Source organism: Anser brachyrhynchus (genome assembly GCF_964034855.1).
Source record: "Anser brachyrhynchus genome assembly, chromosome: 2".
Classification (NCBI taxonomy): domain Eukaryota; kingdom Metazoa; phylum Chordata; class Aves; order Anseriformes; family Anatidae; genus Anser; species Anser brachyrhynchus.
The window spans coordinates 97,486,321-97,501,893 of record NC_137695.1 but is presented as its reverse complement, the minus strand read 5'-3'; the positions used below and the strand labels follow the sequence as shown (position 1 = coordinate 97,501,893).

Genomic DNA, 15,573 nt, shown 5'->3' with positions numbered 1-15,573 from the left:
ATTTGCACAAAACTTACAAAAGTGTTCTCCGAAATAGATCAGAACTGGTCCAAAGGGTATGGAGTGACAGACGGATGCACAGGTAACATAAATATTGTTCATAACATCAAAATTATCTCTGATTGGAGATCTTAAATCAGTTCTCTTAATAATATTGAGTACAGTTAAAAAAAAAAAAATCTATTTCAATAGTGGCACAGCATCCTCATTAATTGTTGCTATAGAGATATTGCCGGGTAGCCAGATAGTTTTCTATCTCTATTCAGAGGCAGCAAAATGACCAGAACTGACAGCAGGCTGCCCTTGGATGTTTTGCTTTACATAGATGAAAATTTGTCCTGTAGCTGCCAGTATGCCTACCTGTAGCAGCAGCTCTGGTAGCCAGAGGTTGAAATACTGGGACTGGGTCTAATTATCAGTGTAAGGTACAAACAGAATTCACGTATATTCAAATTGGAATATTCATTAAATACTTTCTGAATAATGTTGTAAATGGGAAAGGGCACAGTGATGGGAGAACAGAACCCCACTGGCACGGCCTGGGTTGCATTTGTCCCCTATAGCCTGATGCTTTGTATCTCCTAAGGATATAAAACTATTAGGGAGTGTCCTAATTAGCCCTATTAGCCCTCCCAAAGGAGGGCTACAAAGATGGTGAAGGGTCTAGAGGGCAAGACACATGAGGAGCAGCTGAGGTCCCTGGGTTTGCTCAGCCCAGAGCAGAGCAGGCTGAGGGGAGGCCTCATGGCGGCCTGCAGCTCCCTCACGAGGGGAGCGGAGGGGCAGGCGCTGAGCTCTGCTCTCTGGGGACAGCGACAGGACCCGAGGGAACGGCATGGAGCTGGGACAGGGGAGGCTCAGGCTGGGGGTTAGGGAAAGGTTCTGCACCCAGAGGGTGGTTGGGCACTGGGACAGGCTCCCCAGGGCAGTGGTCACAGCACCGAGACTGCCGGAGCTCAAGAAGTGGAGTTCAAGAAGCGTTTGGACAACGCTCTCAGACATAGGGCCTGATTTTTGACTGGTCCTGTGTGGAGCCAGGAGTTGGACTTGATGATCCTTGTAGGTCTCTTCCCACTCAGGATGTTCTGTGATCCCTAGCACCCCACTGGGCAATGTGCCGGGCTTTACCTACGTTACATGTTATGAGTTACAAACAGGATTTAAGAAAAGCTCTTAAAATATGTGGGGGTCACAAGGCAACCCGTGGCCGCCTTCCAGAAGCAGCCATTTAACCTCCCTCCCGCGGCGAGCTCCTGCCCCGGAGCCCCGCTGCTGCTCGCGGGGCTGACAGCGGGGCGAGCCCCGGCCCCTGCCCTGCTTGGCTGCGGCTCCCTCGCCTACCTCGGGGGCAAACCGGAGGCGAAGGGGTGTGCGGGCGTGTACGCGGTGTGTTTGTGTGCGGTGTGCGGGTGTGCCTGGTGTGTGTTTGTGCCTCGTGTGCGTGGCGGGCGGGGCAGAGCCGCTTCCCCGCCGCGGGGGGGGGGAGCCCAGCCAGCTCCCTGCCAGCGCCCCGGGCCCAGCCGCCGCATGGTGAGGGGCCGCGGCGGGGGAACCGGGACCGCCGGGGCCGGGAGGGAAGGAGGGAAGGCAGGGACGGAGGGAAGGAGGGAGGAAGGAAGGAAAGGAGGAGGCCGGGGCGGACACCGGGTTCCGGCGATGGCGGCCCGGCTGCTTTCGCTTTCGCTTCCCAGCCGGGGGAGGCCGGGGCTCGGTGACTGCGTCCGTGCCCTGCCGGTAGGAGCCGGCGGCGGGGGGTGGGAGGCTGCGGGGCGGCGCCGTGACCCCCTCCGAGCCCCGAGCCCCAGCCCCGGCCCTGCCACGGCTCCGGGGCCCGTCCCGCTGGGGCCGCTTCCCCCGCGGCCGCTGCCCGCAGCCCGGGTGTCCCGGGCGTCCCGGGAGGGGGGCGCAGGGAGGCGACGGGTTCGGGGGATTTTTGGGGTTTTGGATTTGGTGAAGGCGGCCACAAGTCGCTGGGCCAGCACGGGGTGGGAAGAAAGTACAGCGTAAGGTGACGAGTGGCTTGGTGCTGCGTTTCGTAAGGGTTTCTGCTCCCTCCGGGAGAAGTGAGCTGCTGTAGTCCGCTCGGTGTAGGACATGCAGGACATAAAGCTTTCCTTACGTCCCGCATTGCTCGCTGCTTGTGCCCCTGGCCTGCCCTGGCAGGGTGGGGGAAGCTCAGGCCTCAGCCACCTGTTGCAGCCGTAGACCAGGAATACAGAAAAAACCCATGTTAGAGCTGTAATTGCAGGTTGCGGGGCGTTGTGGCCAGGTACTGCGGCTGTTGATCCGCTGTGAACTCGCTCTGCCGGTTCAGCAGTGCACAGGAAATGTTGATGTTAGTCCCGTGATGTCTGGCCTTCCGTAGCTGGCTTAAAAGTGTGAAACAAACAGCGCAAAATGCCCATCGTGTTTGCTCCGGGCCTCTCAAAATGCAGTCGTGTGCCCTTCCCTTATCCGGATCTAGTTTGTCTTGCTGGATCCACAAGGGAACAGATTCACCGGGAGCCACAATCCCGGATTTCAGCCTGCCACGTACAGCCGCTAATTCTGGTGGTTCTGCAGGAGATCCCACGTGGACAGCTCTTCACCCCACTAAGTGGGTGTTCACGTCGCTTCGTGGACACTTCAGGGCTAGTCGCCCTGTATTTCACCCTAACAAAGCTGCTTTTCTCGGGTTCCTTTCATAGCCAGTGCAGAAAGGTGTAGTCCAGAACCAAAGGGCACCCTGGCTGTATCCCACACGTTCCTCACTCACTACAGGCCTAAGCCAAGTGAGCAGTACTGAGTACTCTTTGCCACTCAGTTTTGAGGCCAGTACTACTCTGAGAAGTGTTTCAGGTCAGCTTACTGAGAAAGCTGTTGTATATCTCTGTATTTCAGTGCCCGTATTCTAATTCTTTGATTATTAACCTCTAAACTGTTATTTGCAATGAGAAAAGGAAAAAGTTTTTTGGCCTTATGAGCCTTAAAAACTGTGCTGTGCTGGAGGTACTTCTAGTAGCAGTGATTGTTTAAAGTGTCATAAGTGAGTCAACATCAAATTGATGCGTTATATTGCATTTCTCTGGGTGAGCAGAGCTCTTCAGATTTATTCCGCTTTTTCCTACCGTATTTAAGTGGAGAACACTATGCTGTTTACCAGAAGTTCATGAGCATTACGTTTGATTCATACAACAGCATTTACTGAAATTTTTGGTACAAGCATGTTACTGTCATAGCAAGACTTTTCTGGTTGACTACAACTGTGTGACTCTGTGATTTCTATGCGCTGCCACAAAGTAAGTGGAGATTTCTGGTTACTGTCAGAATTAAATTCACACTTTCACAGTTTGGAATTTTATGTCTGAAAATCTTTCACCCTTTACACTTCTCTGACGTAAAAAGTGAAATGTGATAGCATATGCCGCTTGGACCTTCACTATCTGTAAGAGGAAGTGATTTGTTATTTAAAGATCTTGTATGCTTTATATAGCCATTTATTTAGTAAAATAAAGATCAAGCCAGTGAAATGCCTCAGGTTCTGTTGCTTTGTGAAAAGTGCTTTCAAACAATAGCGTGTAGACTAATCCTTTATGTAAGATACGCTTAAATAATTTTAAGTGTATGGGGTGAAGAAACTGGAGTTTCTTGAGTGGTAAGAATCATAGGTGATTTTCAGAAGTGCAGACACCAAGTTAATAATATTCTTTTACTCTAAGTTTACTTCATAATCGTAGTTCCAGTTTGGGGCCATCTTCAGAAAATGTAAATATTAAAAAGAGAGGTATATATAATTTTTGCCACCACCTAATACTTTGATAATGCTGCTACAGTATACTTTGGATATGTCTTTTTTATTATTTATTAACACAACTGAAAATTATGCTGCATCTGGGTGTCGATCGCTTTAAGTGTTACTTTTGTCACTGAAATATAATTGAATTTTGGTACATGAATTTTGGAAGAGATAATCTCTAACAGGCCTATAGCATCAGTGTTTGAAATGACAAGATTCTGTAATTTCTTTGTTTATCGAATTATCTTGCGCAGTGAATATAATGAAGAACAGTTAATTACGTATGATTTTATCTAACTTTTTAAATTACTGATTTAGTGATATGGTATTCTCTCTGGCTTTTTTGCTCAAACTTAGATGTATTTTAGAGAATCATATCAGTGTATTCCAGGCTCACAGAAGTCTAGATTTGGTTGAGCTTGGAGCTTGGTAAGTGCCTGTAGAGAGGAATGTCCCTCAGTGTGGCTGAGGGACAGCAGGTCGAGGGAGCGACTCTTCCTCTCTGTTTGGCACTTGTGAGACCAGCAAGGTGGTTAGGGGGATAAACTGGGAGAAACTGGGTGGCGTGAGTTTGGTCGGCCTTAATAAGAGAAGGTGGAGGAAGGGGAGATCTTACTGCTGAGTGTGGGAAGGTGTTGAGTCAGACTCCTCTTGGAGGCGCATGGCAGTAATATGAGAGTCAATGGACTCAAGCTGGATTAGATACAGGGAACGTTTTTTAGTTTTGTTGGTTTCTTTTTAACCTGAAGAATGGTCAAACGCTGGAGCAGGGGCCTGCTATCTAACTGGGCAATGGCCTGTGCAACCAGATCTAGCTTGTGCTAGGTGGCTTCTGAAAATCCCTTCCAACCTAAGCTGTCCTGTTTTTCTATGATTACTCGAGAAACAGGTGTTAAAGCTTTGGAAATTAATTATTAAAGTTATCCTTAGGAAAACACAAACACAATAAAGTATGCAAGAAAGCTTAGATTTCCTTGACATTCCATCTGGAACTGACATACTGTCATCACAGAACCATCTAAAGATAACTTTATTTAGCATACTATATTAACTTCAAAAAAAAAATGGTAAATCTTTCTTGCATTTTTTCTTATTGATAATTTGTAGCTTAGAATTTTTATTATGAAAGCTGCTACGTTGTTTGAGGAATCATCAAACAGAAGACCTGAAGAGAATGTAAGGAGTTTTTGTGTTTCTTCCAAAGTTTCTTACCCTTAGTTTGCAGTGAGTGGTAGGCATCAGTGCCTTAAAAAGGCTCTTAGACGCTGTTGTGTTAGTGAATTTACAGTCTGGGAATTTGGATGGTGGAGAAAATGACTGTCCAGAGCCCTGTGTGCAGCTAAATACTTGAATTTTAAACCATTGCTGTATTCATATTACCTGCTCGAGATGTACGGCCACTGGCCACATTAACTCTCCTTCCACAGTGGAACAATTTGAAAACCAGCAGGTTGGGTGCCTTACATTCTTATCAATCTCTAGATACCAGTAAAGGTTAGGTACCAAATGAGGGTGAATTTAGCTCGCTCTCAGCTGTATTTGTTCTACTGCAGAATGGGCTGTGGTTTTCCATTAGTTCATGTTGTGTGAGAAGTCCGAAGAAATTGTGGCATCTCCTCTGCAACACGATTCGGTGTTAAAGAATAGCACGATTTGGAGACTAAATTTCTTTGAGGAACCAATTTTTAATTAATTCTAGCTCATAAACTAGTGGATTAGTTTATAAGCTGTCAGGAAATTAAATGTGTGTTCAAAGAGAGGAAGTATTACAGTTTGGCGTAGGATGCTTTTTATCTTTTGCTCACAGTAAAAAAAAAATCTGGTCTAAGCTCAAAATGGAGTTCAACTGGGAGATACAAGTGGCTCTTTCAAAGGTTTTAGGGACTGTGGTGATCAAGGTATAGTGAAAGAACAAATGTATGTTTTATTGCCTTGTATTTAGGTGTACTGTTTTTAGGTGGAAAGACTAAAGCAGCACAAAAGGATATGAGATTCTTTTTACATCCTCAAAAATATGAGGCTACCTACCGCATGTTTATTTGAAGATTTGTACAAAGAGCTATTAATATTAAATGCATTGGGTAAGGAAGGGATTTTTAAGGCTCCTTGGTAGGTATCTCCCTGACTGGTTCAGTCAAGACCTGGTGTAATCAACTGGTGTCTGCCATGAAGGTCTCTCTGCCGACGGGAACCACAGAGCCCACAAAAACCTGAACGTTCCCCCTCCACATTGGCACACTGTAGTTAGAAATGAGAAAAGTAATGTGTAATTTTAACATTAATAATACGCTTGGCTGCATGAAAAATAGATTTATTTTTTTTTTTGCCTGTTATATTCTGCTGGGCCTGATCTGTAGCAGGAGGATTACACTGGTTTAATTACTTTAAATTAGTTTGCTTACTGGAAGAATAACCTGATGTAGTTGCTGTCGTAGCACAAGTAATTTAAGATAACTAATTCAGCATGTGTCTTTTTACTCACGCAGTTGTACAAAACTTTCTCATACACGTCTGCCCTTAAATCAACTTCAACTTCCTGTTTTTGTTAAAATATATATATATATACAGAAAGAAAATCTCATTTAAATAACCTCTGTTTATGCAGTACTAAAACTACAACATTATCTCACGATAATTTTTCTTGTCCCTCGTGTGCATTCAGCCTAATGGAATTCCTTTATATTAGTCATGTGCTCTGTATATAGATGCTATTATGTACAGCTATATACATGTTACTATATACATAGCTTATTTTAGAAAAGGGAAACTTTGAAATTATGTTTTATGCGTTTGCAAAGAATAGAATTCAGGCGGCTTACGTACTGGTTCTGCAAATATTTCAGTAACCTGTTTAAACCCTTTGTGGGATGATGCCTTAGTCACCAGCAGGGGACAAATGCAGCTTGGGAGTGGAAATCTTCAGTCAGATGCTCTTGATCTCTAGAAAGTGAAATTCCAGATATAATTTTATTGTGGAGTCTTTTCAGGATATGTTTTACAATTTTTCAGATGATTCAGAATGTTAATTGATAAAACTTGAACTCTGATCAACCAAAGCATCTAATCACAAGCTTTATTCAACCAAAGGCTTCTACCTATCCTTATGCTGCAACACACATTTGCATCTGCCTTATTTATCTAGCTACTTTTTATGTTAGTGTTAAATTTTATCTATGGAAAAAATCATCCCCAAGTCCTGCAGATATATGGGAATAATGCGTTTAAATGCCAATAAAATGCTAATAATGTATGCATTTTTAAGTAGTTAATGCTGTTCAAATGTAGTTTTGGAATAGGTGTGAATATTGGAAAGATGGAATTACCTTGTTTTGCTTTCTTTTAAAAAGTGATTCCAAATTATTACATTTTTGTAAGCCTGTAATTTTCTTTGTGTTTATTTTTCCTTTCCTTTTAGGGTTTTTTACCTTGGTAAAGGTATATTGTGCAAATATTAGCTTGAAAGGGGCTTTTTAGGATGTCTGAAGACGATGAAAAAGTTAAGCTCCGTCGAATTGAACCCGCCATTCAGAAGTTCGTTAAAGTGGCAATTCCGACAGATTTGGAGAGATTAAGGAAACACCAAATAAATATTGAGAAGGTGAGTGTTCACTTTTTACTAATATAGCTCTTTTTACAGTATAGAAGCAGTCATCCTGAAAGGTTATACGCAGACTTCAATGAAAAGTTGATTATTAAATGTTTTGATTCAGATCTGGCTGAAAATGAAACCTCTGTATTATTGTCTGGTCATTTGGTATGTACAAAAGCCTTTACATTTGTGGGAACCAGTCAGTTTACAGAGAGAGAACCGATGATGTTTTGTGTTAAAAAGCAGTGGTAAGGAAGGCATGCTAATATTCTTACTTTCTTTTTAATTCAGAGTTGTTTGCTGCCTACTGTTCTGAATAATTTACTGTTCATACCTATCTTTTTCTATATAGGTTTTTTAACTGAGCTAAAAAAATAGATTAAATTCATAAACTTAATAGGAAAATAATAGTACTACACTTTAGCATGTTTATATGCTTCTCGTTGATATTAGCTCACTTTTGATAGTGAAACTGATTATGTTTCCAAGAAAAACAAGTGCGGAGTTAAATACTTGTGTATGCTATGGCCGTGCATATACTGCTAAAATAAACACCCCCAGCACAGTTGTCTGGCATGAAATGGCCTATGTCCATATTGTTAAACCCTCATATTCTGCAAAAACAGGATGGCTACATCCACACTGCTGTGTTAACTCCTTAACCACAGAAATTCTTTAAATAAGAGAGCCATTTCACCTGGACAAAACCGTGCCAGGGACAGTTGTAACAGTTTAGCAGTACTGGTGATCTGATTTTAGACTCAAGGCATTACCTCTGTTTATTAGAATAAGTATGTAGCCCATTAGCCCATGGAAACTGAGACATTGGTTCATCAAGGAAGGTGGTAAGAGATTTACTAGAACAAGTGACATCAATAAAAAAAGAAGAGAGTGAGTGACTCAGTAGATGAGCGTATCATCATAATATCAACACTGCAATGGAAACTTTGAAACTACTGATAAAATATGTATTTGTTTAGAAAAGGTTATGCTTACCACCACAGAAAAATGAGTGACAGGTAGTGTCCAGAGTTCTGCAAAATTCTGTACGCATTGGTGGAAAATCATACATCATACACCTTTCACTAGGCTTATTCACAGCATATAAAATTCAGTGTATATGTAAATCTGTGCAGGACAGCCATCTACATTTTTTTAACACCTGGGGAACAAATGAAAAAGTTGGAAGAAAACATTATCATTTGTGAACGTGATTTTGATTTCCTGAAAGGTGTAGTCTGAAGGGTGTGTGTAATGTTATTGTTGAAACTTTCATATTTTGCTGCTGTGAGTTGTTCACAACTTTACCTTTACTGTAAATTTACCAAGTGTGCAACCTTTTGGATGACATTTTCCATGCCAGCTTTCTTCCTTGAGTAGTTTGGGGATGGGGAGGAGGGAAAATAAATCCTTGTATTATTTCTGAGAACACAGTCAGAAAATAATGTGTTGTTTAAGTGCTAGTCATTTCGTTTTATAAGAAATGGTTAGCTTAAGGGATGGCAAGTGGTTGATAGCTTAGAGATAGTCATTTCTTTCAAAAGTAGTGACATGGTTGGAACAGTAACGTGAGATCTGTTTGTGGGGTGATCTTTGTTAAAACTGTACATTTTGCTGTGCCTGTAAATGTCTGCTGTATTTTGGCCAGGAGGTATGATTCTGAAAAAGAGCAATGGTTTGCAGGTACTCAGTAGACACTGGTTAAACTCCACCGGCTGAAGATTACTGAAGAGTTATCCAGTGCTGAGCATACTCCTGTGCCTAGAAATTACCAGAAATCCTTCCCGGAGTTGCCAATTTGATATGTCATGAATCTGAATGAAAACAGGGAGTTTATTTTTCTGTTTCCTTTCCCATAACCGCATGCAAGAGGAATCTCTTCCTGGGTCATTTGAGTAGGGGATAAAGAATTGGATGGGGAGCTTGTGAAGAAGTACCTCAGGATGCAAAGTGAAAATGCAGAAGTGGTGGTTGGCCATGGAAAGAGAGGAGAATTGGGACAGAGGAAGACCTGGGACTGCTGGGACTCACGACGGCTGATAATAGTTGGGCTCCTTTCCTTAAGGGTGTAATAAGGATGCAATAAGGATATGAACTGCAATATTCACAAATTGAAAAGTGTAGTAGTACAATATTTGCCTGAAGCAATAGCTTCTTAATGAGATGAGCTATTTTTTCAGTCACAGCATATTGTTTACTCTCTGTTATTCTATATTTGTCTAATTCATTACATTACCTAGATGCCAGTGGATTCAGCGTTTTCTTGCCTTGGAATCAGCCACTTTGCTGCGGCCCTGTTTTGTTCTAGAGGCCAGGAGCTGTTTCTGTTCTCCTTCTCCCACAGAGAGCAGTTAGTTGAGGTACTTTGTGTTGTAGCTGGACTACTGAGTGGTAGAGATCCAGCGTCAGTATTAGCCTGCTTTTGGGTGAGAGGATGGGAGAAGAAATGAGCCTCGACTGCTGAATTGCTTCGGAGAAGCTTACAGCCTCCTGGATAAGCGTGCATGGTTTTGGTGTGCATGGCCAGTGCCTAGCAGTGGCTGCAGAACTAGCTAACGGCAGCTAGCAAAGAATAATATGAAATAGGGTGGGATTTGGGGTGCTTAGAAGAGAGCTCTGTAATGTCTTTGCCATGCAGGCTGTTCTATTCAAATAGAGACAGTCTTGGTAGCTAAGTTGTTCCAGTAAATAGAGGATGGCATAAAAGCTGTGCCCTTGCCTGAGAGGAGCAAATGGGTGGTCACTGAAAAAAAGGTAGCGTGTTGGTGGGAGGGGAGGCTGACCTGTCTGTACAGAATGGGAAATGGTTAACAAGGCACAAATGGTTTTCTTGCACTTTGAAAGTCAGTGGTGTAATTAGGGAGTGGGAGTGGAGGGGATGAGCATAGCTGTTACACTGCTGGAGTATTTTTGGAAGAGTTTCACTTTGTACGGCTAAATAGAATCTTTGCCATGTATTGTTCACATATGGGGAAAAACAAAGCAAAACAGAAAAAAACACTTAGCATCCATAAACACCCCAACAAGAAACTTCAAATGGCACTGGGTGCTGTAATGGGGGAATGATCTTGGGAATTTCTACATTTGCTACATGTACCTGGCCAGTCAGAAGGGGTAGCCAGCTACTGGTCGATCCCACTGAAAATCTCTTATGTATTTAAACAAAGAATAATTACGTGGTATCTACCCAGATAGTGTGACCATGGAAAGTGATAAGACCCATTTCCGCTTAGTTCAGCCATGTGTTGCGAAACTGAAGTCTTTGTTGAACAAGCAGCTCAAATGAGTTAAGCATTCCCGTTTCGCAGACAGAAGGGAGAATCTTTGTAAGGATGACGTTCTGTGTCTAGAAGAAAATGCAGAAATTTTATATTTTGAATGTAAAAATCTGAGGCAATCTAAAAGTATTTAGGGCGTTCCTTGAGTTTTTTAGGTTGTTGATGATGTCAGTGTGAATGATCTGTTTATTCAACATAATAAATTTGCATATCAGAAAAATCCTTAAATACTTGTAAACACAGATCTTAAAATTAAGGTATTAAGTGCATTTCCTCTAGAACATCTCTGTTATGAAAGCTAGAAGAGGCAGTAAATATTCAGTACAGATTTGTCTTTCTTATTTCGGTTAGCCATTAATAGAAAATCTCTGCATCCCTAGATAGTGTCAGTCTTGACAAATTTGATACTGGAATTAGTAATGAGTGGAATTATTAGAAACAAGTAACTATTCCTAAAACTTTTAAGTAAACACTTGGTAACTATACCAGGAGGTATTCAGCCATACTGAAGACTTCGTAACTTCTGGGTATCAATTAAAAAAATGTGACACAAGCATTTATGAGAAGTAACATATATGAGTATAAAACTAGTCCCTGAATGTCCGATTCTTTAAAAAGTCCACACTTTGCGTAGCATTCTAAAAATTTGAGTTTCTTCATTTTTTTAAATAGTTTTCGAGCTGTAAGAACTATCAGTATTTCAAAGCTTACATTATTGATAGCTTTATGAGAACATGAGAACAAAAATACAGCAAACCTGAATTTGAAATCTATTACTCCAGATGTTTGTAAATGACTAGAACATTAGCAATAGTTTGGCTGAAGTACTTTCATAATCGTTTACATTTGTATATCTTATATACAATTATGGCATTTTAACCATAATGAATGTGTTACAGTACTTCTGTGAGCTGTCAGCATCAGCAGCTTAAATGGTTTTCTCAAAAACATTTTTTGTAAAATTAACTTTCAGCCATGCAAACCAAATATCCCTGGGGTAAGGGGATAATTTTGTAGAATCTAGTCTTGTTTATTTTACAGGCTACTTTTAAGCAAAAATCACTAATTATGTCAAATTGCTTAGAGCAGCAACATTATTTACTTATGATGAAGCCAATATCTCTAACCTCATTTCATGAATATTGATTTAAACCTGAGGTTCCAGAGATAGTCCAAACAATTAATCTACTAAATCACTGTTTGAAGAAACTATAAAATCAATATATAATGAAATTTGACCTTGAGTATACCTTTCCAGAGGAAGTGTCTACCATATATCCATCATCATAGCATCGCTTCTCACAGGTGACAACGAAACACTTATTTTGAGTACAACTTTACATGTGAGAGCTTCTAAAGACTTAAACATTAAGAAATGAGTAATCTGTGCTTGTTTTTATTTTTCTTTTAATTTTTTTTTACCCAAAGATTTCTTGTTTTTTAAAGTATGTTATCTGGATTAGAAGGCCTTTCACTCCAAAGCAGGGAATAAAATGTGTGCTTATCAAAAGGAGTTTCAGCTTTCTGTTAGCGTCTGTTAGAGGAAAGCAAGGTGGGGAGGTGGAGATACTGGCACGCTGCCCTGAACTTTGTTGGCGTTAGGTGACTGTCTTTAAAAAAATATAAAACCATGCTGATGCTAAAAAAAGATTATGCTTGATGCTTAAAAAAAAAAAAAAAAAAAAGTTAATGCTGTAAGACATACCATTCTGTTCTCTGTTGCTCTCAGTTTTAATTTCGTTTCCTGTGACTATGCCAAAGTTAAAGCATTTTGTGAAATACTTTGTCTTTGGCTAGGGGCCGTTGATGTGGTGAGAAGATTCATAAAGGAGAGGTGACACAAAACGAGAAAATAAGAAATCTGGGTCTTACTGCAGTCTTCGTCACAGTGTATACATTTGCCTAAGACGTTTATTGTCTAAACTGACATTTATTAAGATTTTAGAAACATTGGTGGACATTGCATGCTACAAAAATGAATGCAGGGGGTATTCTGAAAAGTTCTGTGTTTTCTCCACGTCTACCGAATACTTTTAAAGGCAAATGTAAGGGGTCCAAAGCATAAACACAAAGACATTTTCTAAAAACAGTTTTTAAAAGAGAGTATGACAAACAGGAAAAGAGATTGAGTGTCTAAGAGTAACCTTGTGTTTTGTGATTCTGATGTGGATTATGAACTACTTGGCTATAGCACAATTAAATATGTGAATATTCTGTAGGTATTTTAACTTCAGGGACCTCACTTAGTTTTACATGTAGTTCTTAATGTTATAGAATGGCAATATCTGTCCTCAAAGTTTGCTGTCCAGTTTGTCCTGAGCCTGCCAAAGTGAACATTGCACAGGAGTATGGCCTGCTTTCTGGTGGGTGAAAAGAGGTTAACAAGGAAGAATTCTCTGACCACATGAATGCCATTGCCCCAGGTGTATTGTCATTGAGTTGTTTGACGTCATCACCTGCATACTATGAATTTCAAAGCACTTGTGCATTAAATAAATGTGCTGAGCATTTCTGCTAGGGATGATGAAGAGCAATAAAGGTTTCCTAAGGAATTATTGTTCTTCTTTGGAAAAATTCCTTTTTTCATTATTGAGAATGTGGACAATGTATTGTAGTTGGTTGAAATTGAAAAGATATTTTTTCCCCAAACCCTTCTTGTTCCCCGCTCAGAAATTCTTGTTTCAGTACTTTTTCACGGGTGGCTGAAGTGGAAGATCTAATGCTGATACAGACTTTTTGTGCATTTTATTTTAAAGAATAATGGCAATAATTTTAATGGGATGATAATTTATGCAGAAGTTGGTAGTTTCCTAGAAAAATCACTTTAATATGACTTAATTGAACATTAAATATTTTCTCTTACCTAGCACTACAGAATTCTAATACGAAAGATCTGTTTTCTCTTAAAACAAGAAGTAAATTTATATTTCTTTTCATATTTTAGAAAACCAAGTAACTTGTGTTCCTTGTTGCTCTGGCCTCTATAATTATGCAGAGAATTATTAGAAGATGTACACTGTAGGTAAAGTGATTTTAAAATTGGGACCAAAGCATATTAGGCAATTGGGGTGTTAACATCTACATAAAAATACATCAGAAATCATGGTAAATGTTTTATTGTTTAAACAATTTAAAAGAATGTTCTAATATTGCCTAGTATTTTAAGTGGATTCTTTGATGGTTTCGGCCACTATTCCTGGAATCACAGTTTCTACTTTTCTATTATTTTACTAAGGCATTCTCTATTTTGATGACAGTGTATGTATCTGTTATTTAAGTCAACAGATAATAGCAGGGATTGGTTTGTTTTTATGACAAAAAGGTTTATGTGTGTTCATATGCAGTGATTTTGCAAAACTTGCTTTCAGCTAGTGGAATAATTACTCCAGTCTGTCCTGTGGAAAGTGCTATATGTGTAGTTTCCCACTGAAATTGGTGGAGCTTCATGGAGGTGCCAAATTTGCCTGATATCAGATACCTTGTTGTCCTATATGACCAGTAACTGCTTGTCTCCCATCCCCATTCCTATTTCCTTGTTCTTCTCTTCCTTTTACTAACCACCATGTAATTTATCCCACAGCAGTATCAGGATGATGCAATATCTCTTTTCTGTTAAAAACTGATGCCAAAACCCTGCAATTCAGTGAAAATATGTTTTGCAAAATTATTGACAAAATACATTGCCATTTACTTCTCTAATTTTGTAGCAGAAATGTCTATGACTCAGCTATTTTACCATAAGTTTGGGAAAATTAAAGTGATTATTTGTTGCAGTTTCCTTTTTCTGCTTAGCCACTTGGTAAAAATAGCAATTATATGAAATATTTTTCTTGTATTTTAGTATCAAAGATGCAGACTCTGGGATAGATTGCACGATGAGCACATTAACGCAGGACGAACAGTTCAGGTAAGGATACTAAAATCACTGTGGCATTAATGGAATTAAATTCCATATAATACTGGTTGCTTCAGAGACAGATCTTGACAGAGGAGTGTATTTGACAGATGGATTTGACAGGTATGTGGTATTGCTTTACTTTGTTTAAAAGGTTAGGGATTTCCTAATTGTATATTATGAGGCAAATACAGTCAGAAAGGTTTTGAAACATGTAACAACAATGGGTCATCATTGGGAATTTTCAGAATTCTTGAACGATACTTCTTAGTCACCTTTTCAAGTAAAGCTGTCTTATAATAAATTTCGTTGTGTAAACTTATGGTGAATTTTTAGATACTGAGTATCATTCTAAATACACAAGTAACTGCTGGTATTCAAATCAGTATTTGTATATGGCTTTAAGTGAAACAAAGTTTGGAGACTTTGGTCTTTCGTAAGTTATCCTATTGCATTACTAAATTAGATGATGTTAATGGCAATAATAAGATAATATTAGTTCTAAAGCATGGTTTCGGACCAAACACAGAACATCTGGACTACTAGTTTGGTGTGTAAATCTATTATTAGATGCATCATATCATCAAAGGATGAAATACCAGACCCATTTGTTTGCATGGCATCATCTCGGTGACTTCATGCATAGTCAACTATAACTCAGCAGACAGGGAATCTCACATCTGTTTTTTAAAAAAAGGCATGTCTGGATGAAAATGGTGCCAAAGCTCATGCCAAACATCAGTCTTCATGCTGCTAAATAGTACGCAGCCAAAGAAGATTATCAGTGCAGAAAACCACAAAGACCAGATCTGCATTACAACATTCTGCTGACGCAGATATAACAGCTAGTGGTTATAACACTGCTGTACTGGCAAAACTCTGGGAACAGATGTATTTTAGCCAGCAGGAGAGGCATCTTGTGTTGGTTTCACATGTGGTGTTCAGAGCAGGGGTAAAATTTTGTTGCTAGAACAAACCGTTTGTGACCCGTACTGCCTCAAGACAAGCAGGCTTTGTCAGTAGGAGTAGCACAGTT

General features: G+C 40.2%; 1 protein-coding gene across 2 annotated transcripts in view; it reads left to right on the top strand.

Annotated features, from left to right (window-relative positions):
• The first annotated feature begins 1,391 nt into the window (after positions 1–1,391).
• The window catches only part of STX17 (syntaxin 17), a 33,660-nt gene continuing 19,478 nt past the window's right edge, over positions 1,392–15,573 (top strand). The window contains exons 1-3 of one of the 2 annotated variants that reach the window (XM_080582812.1): positions 1,392–1,530; positions 7,191–7,373; positions 14,484–14,549. In XM_080582812.1, the coding sequence (XP_080438938.1) occupies positions 7,251–7,373; positions 14,484–14,549 (189 nt within the window). In that variant the 5' untranslated portion in view covers positions 1,392–1,530; positions 7,191–7,250. Of the gene's footprint in view, positions 1,531–1,581; positions 1,735–7,190; positions 7,374–14,483; positions 14,550–15,573 lie in introns of those variants that run through there. The other variant, XM_080582811.1, reaches the window with a different exon arrangement.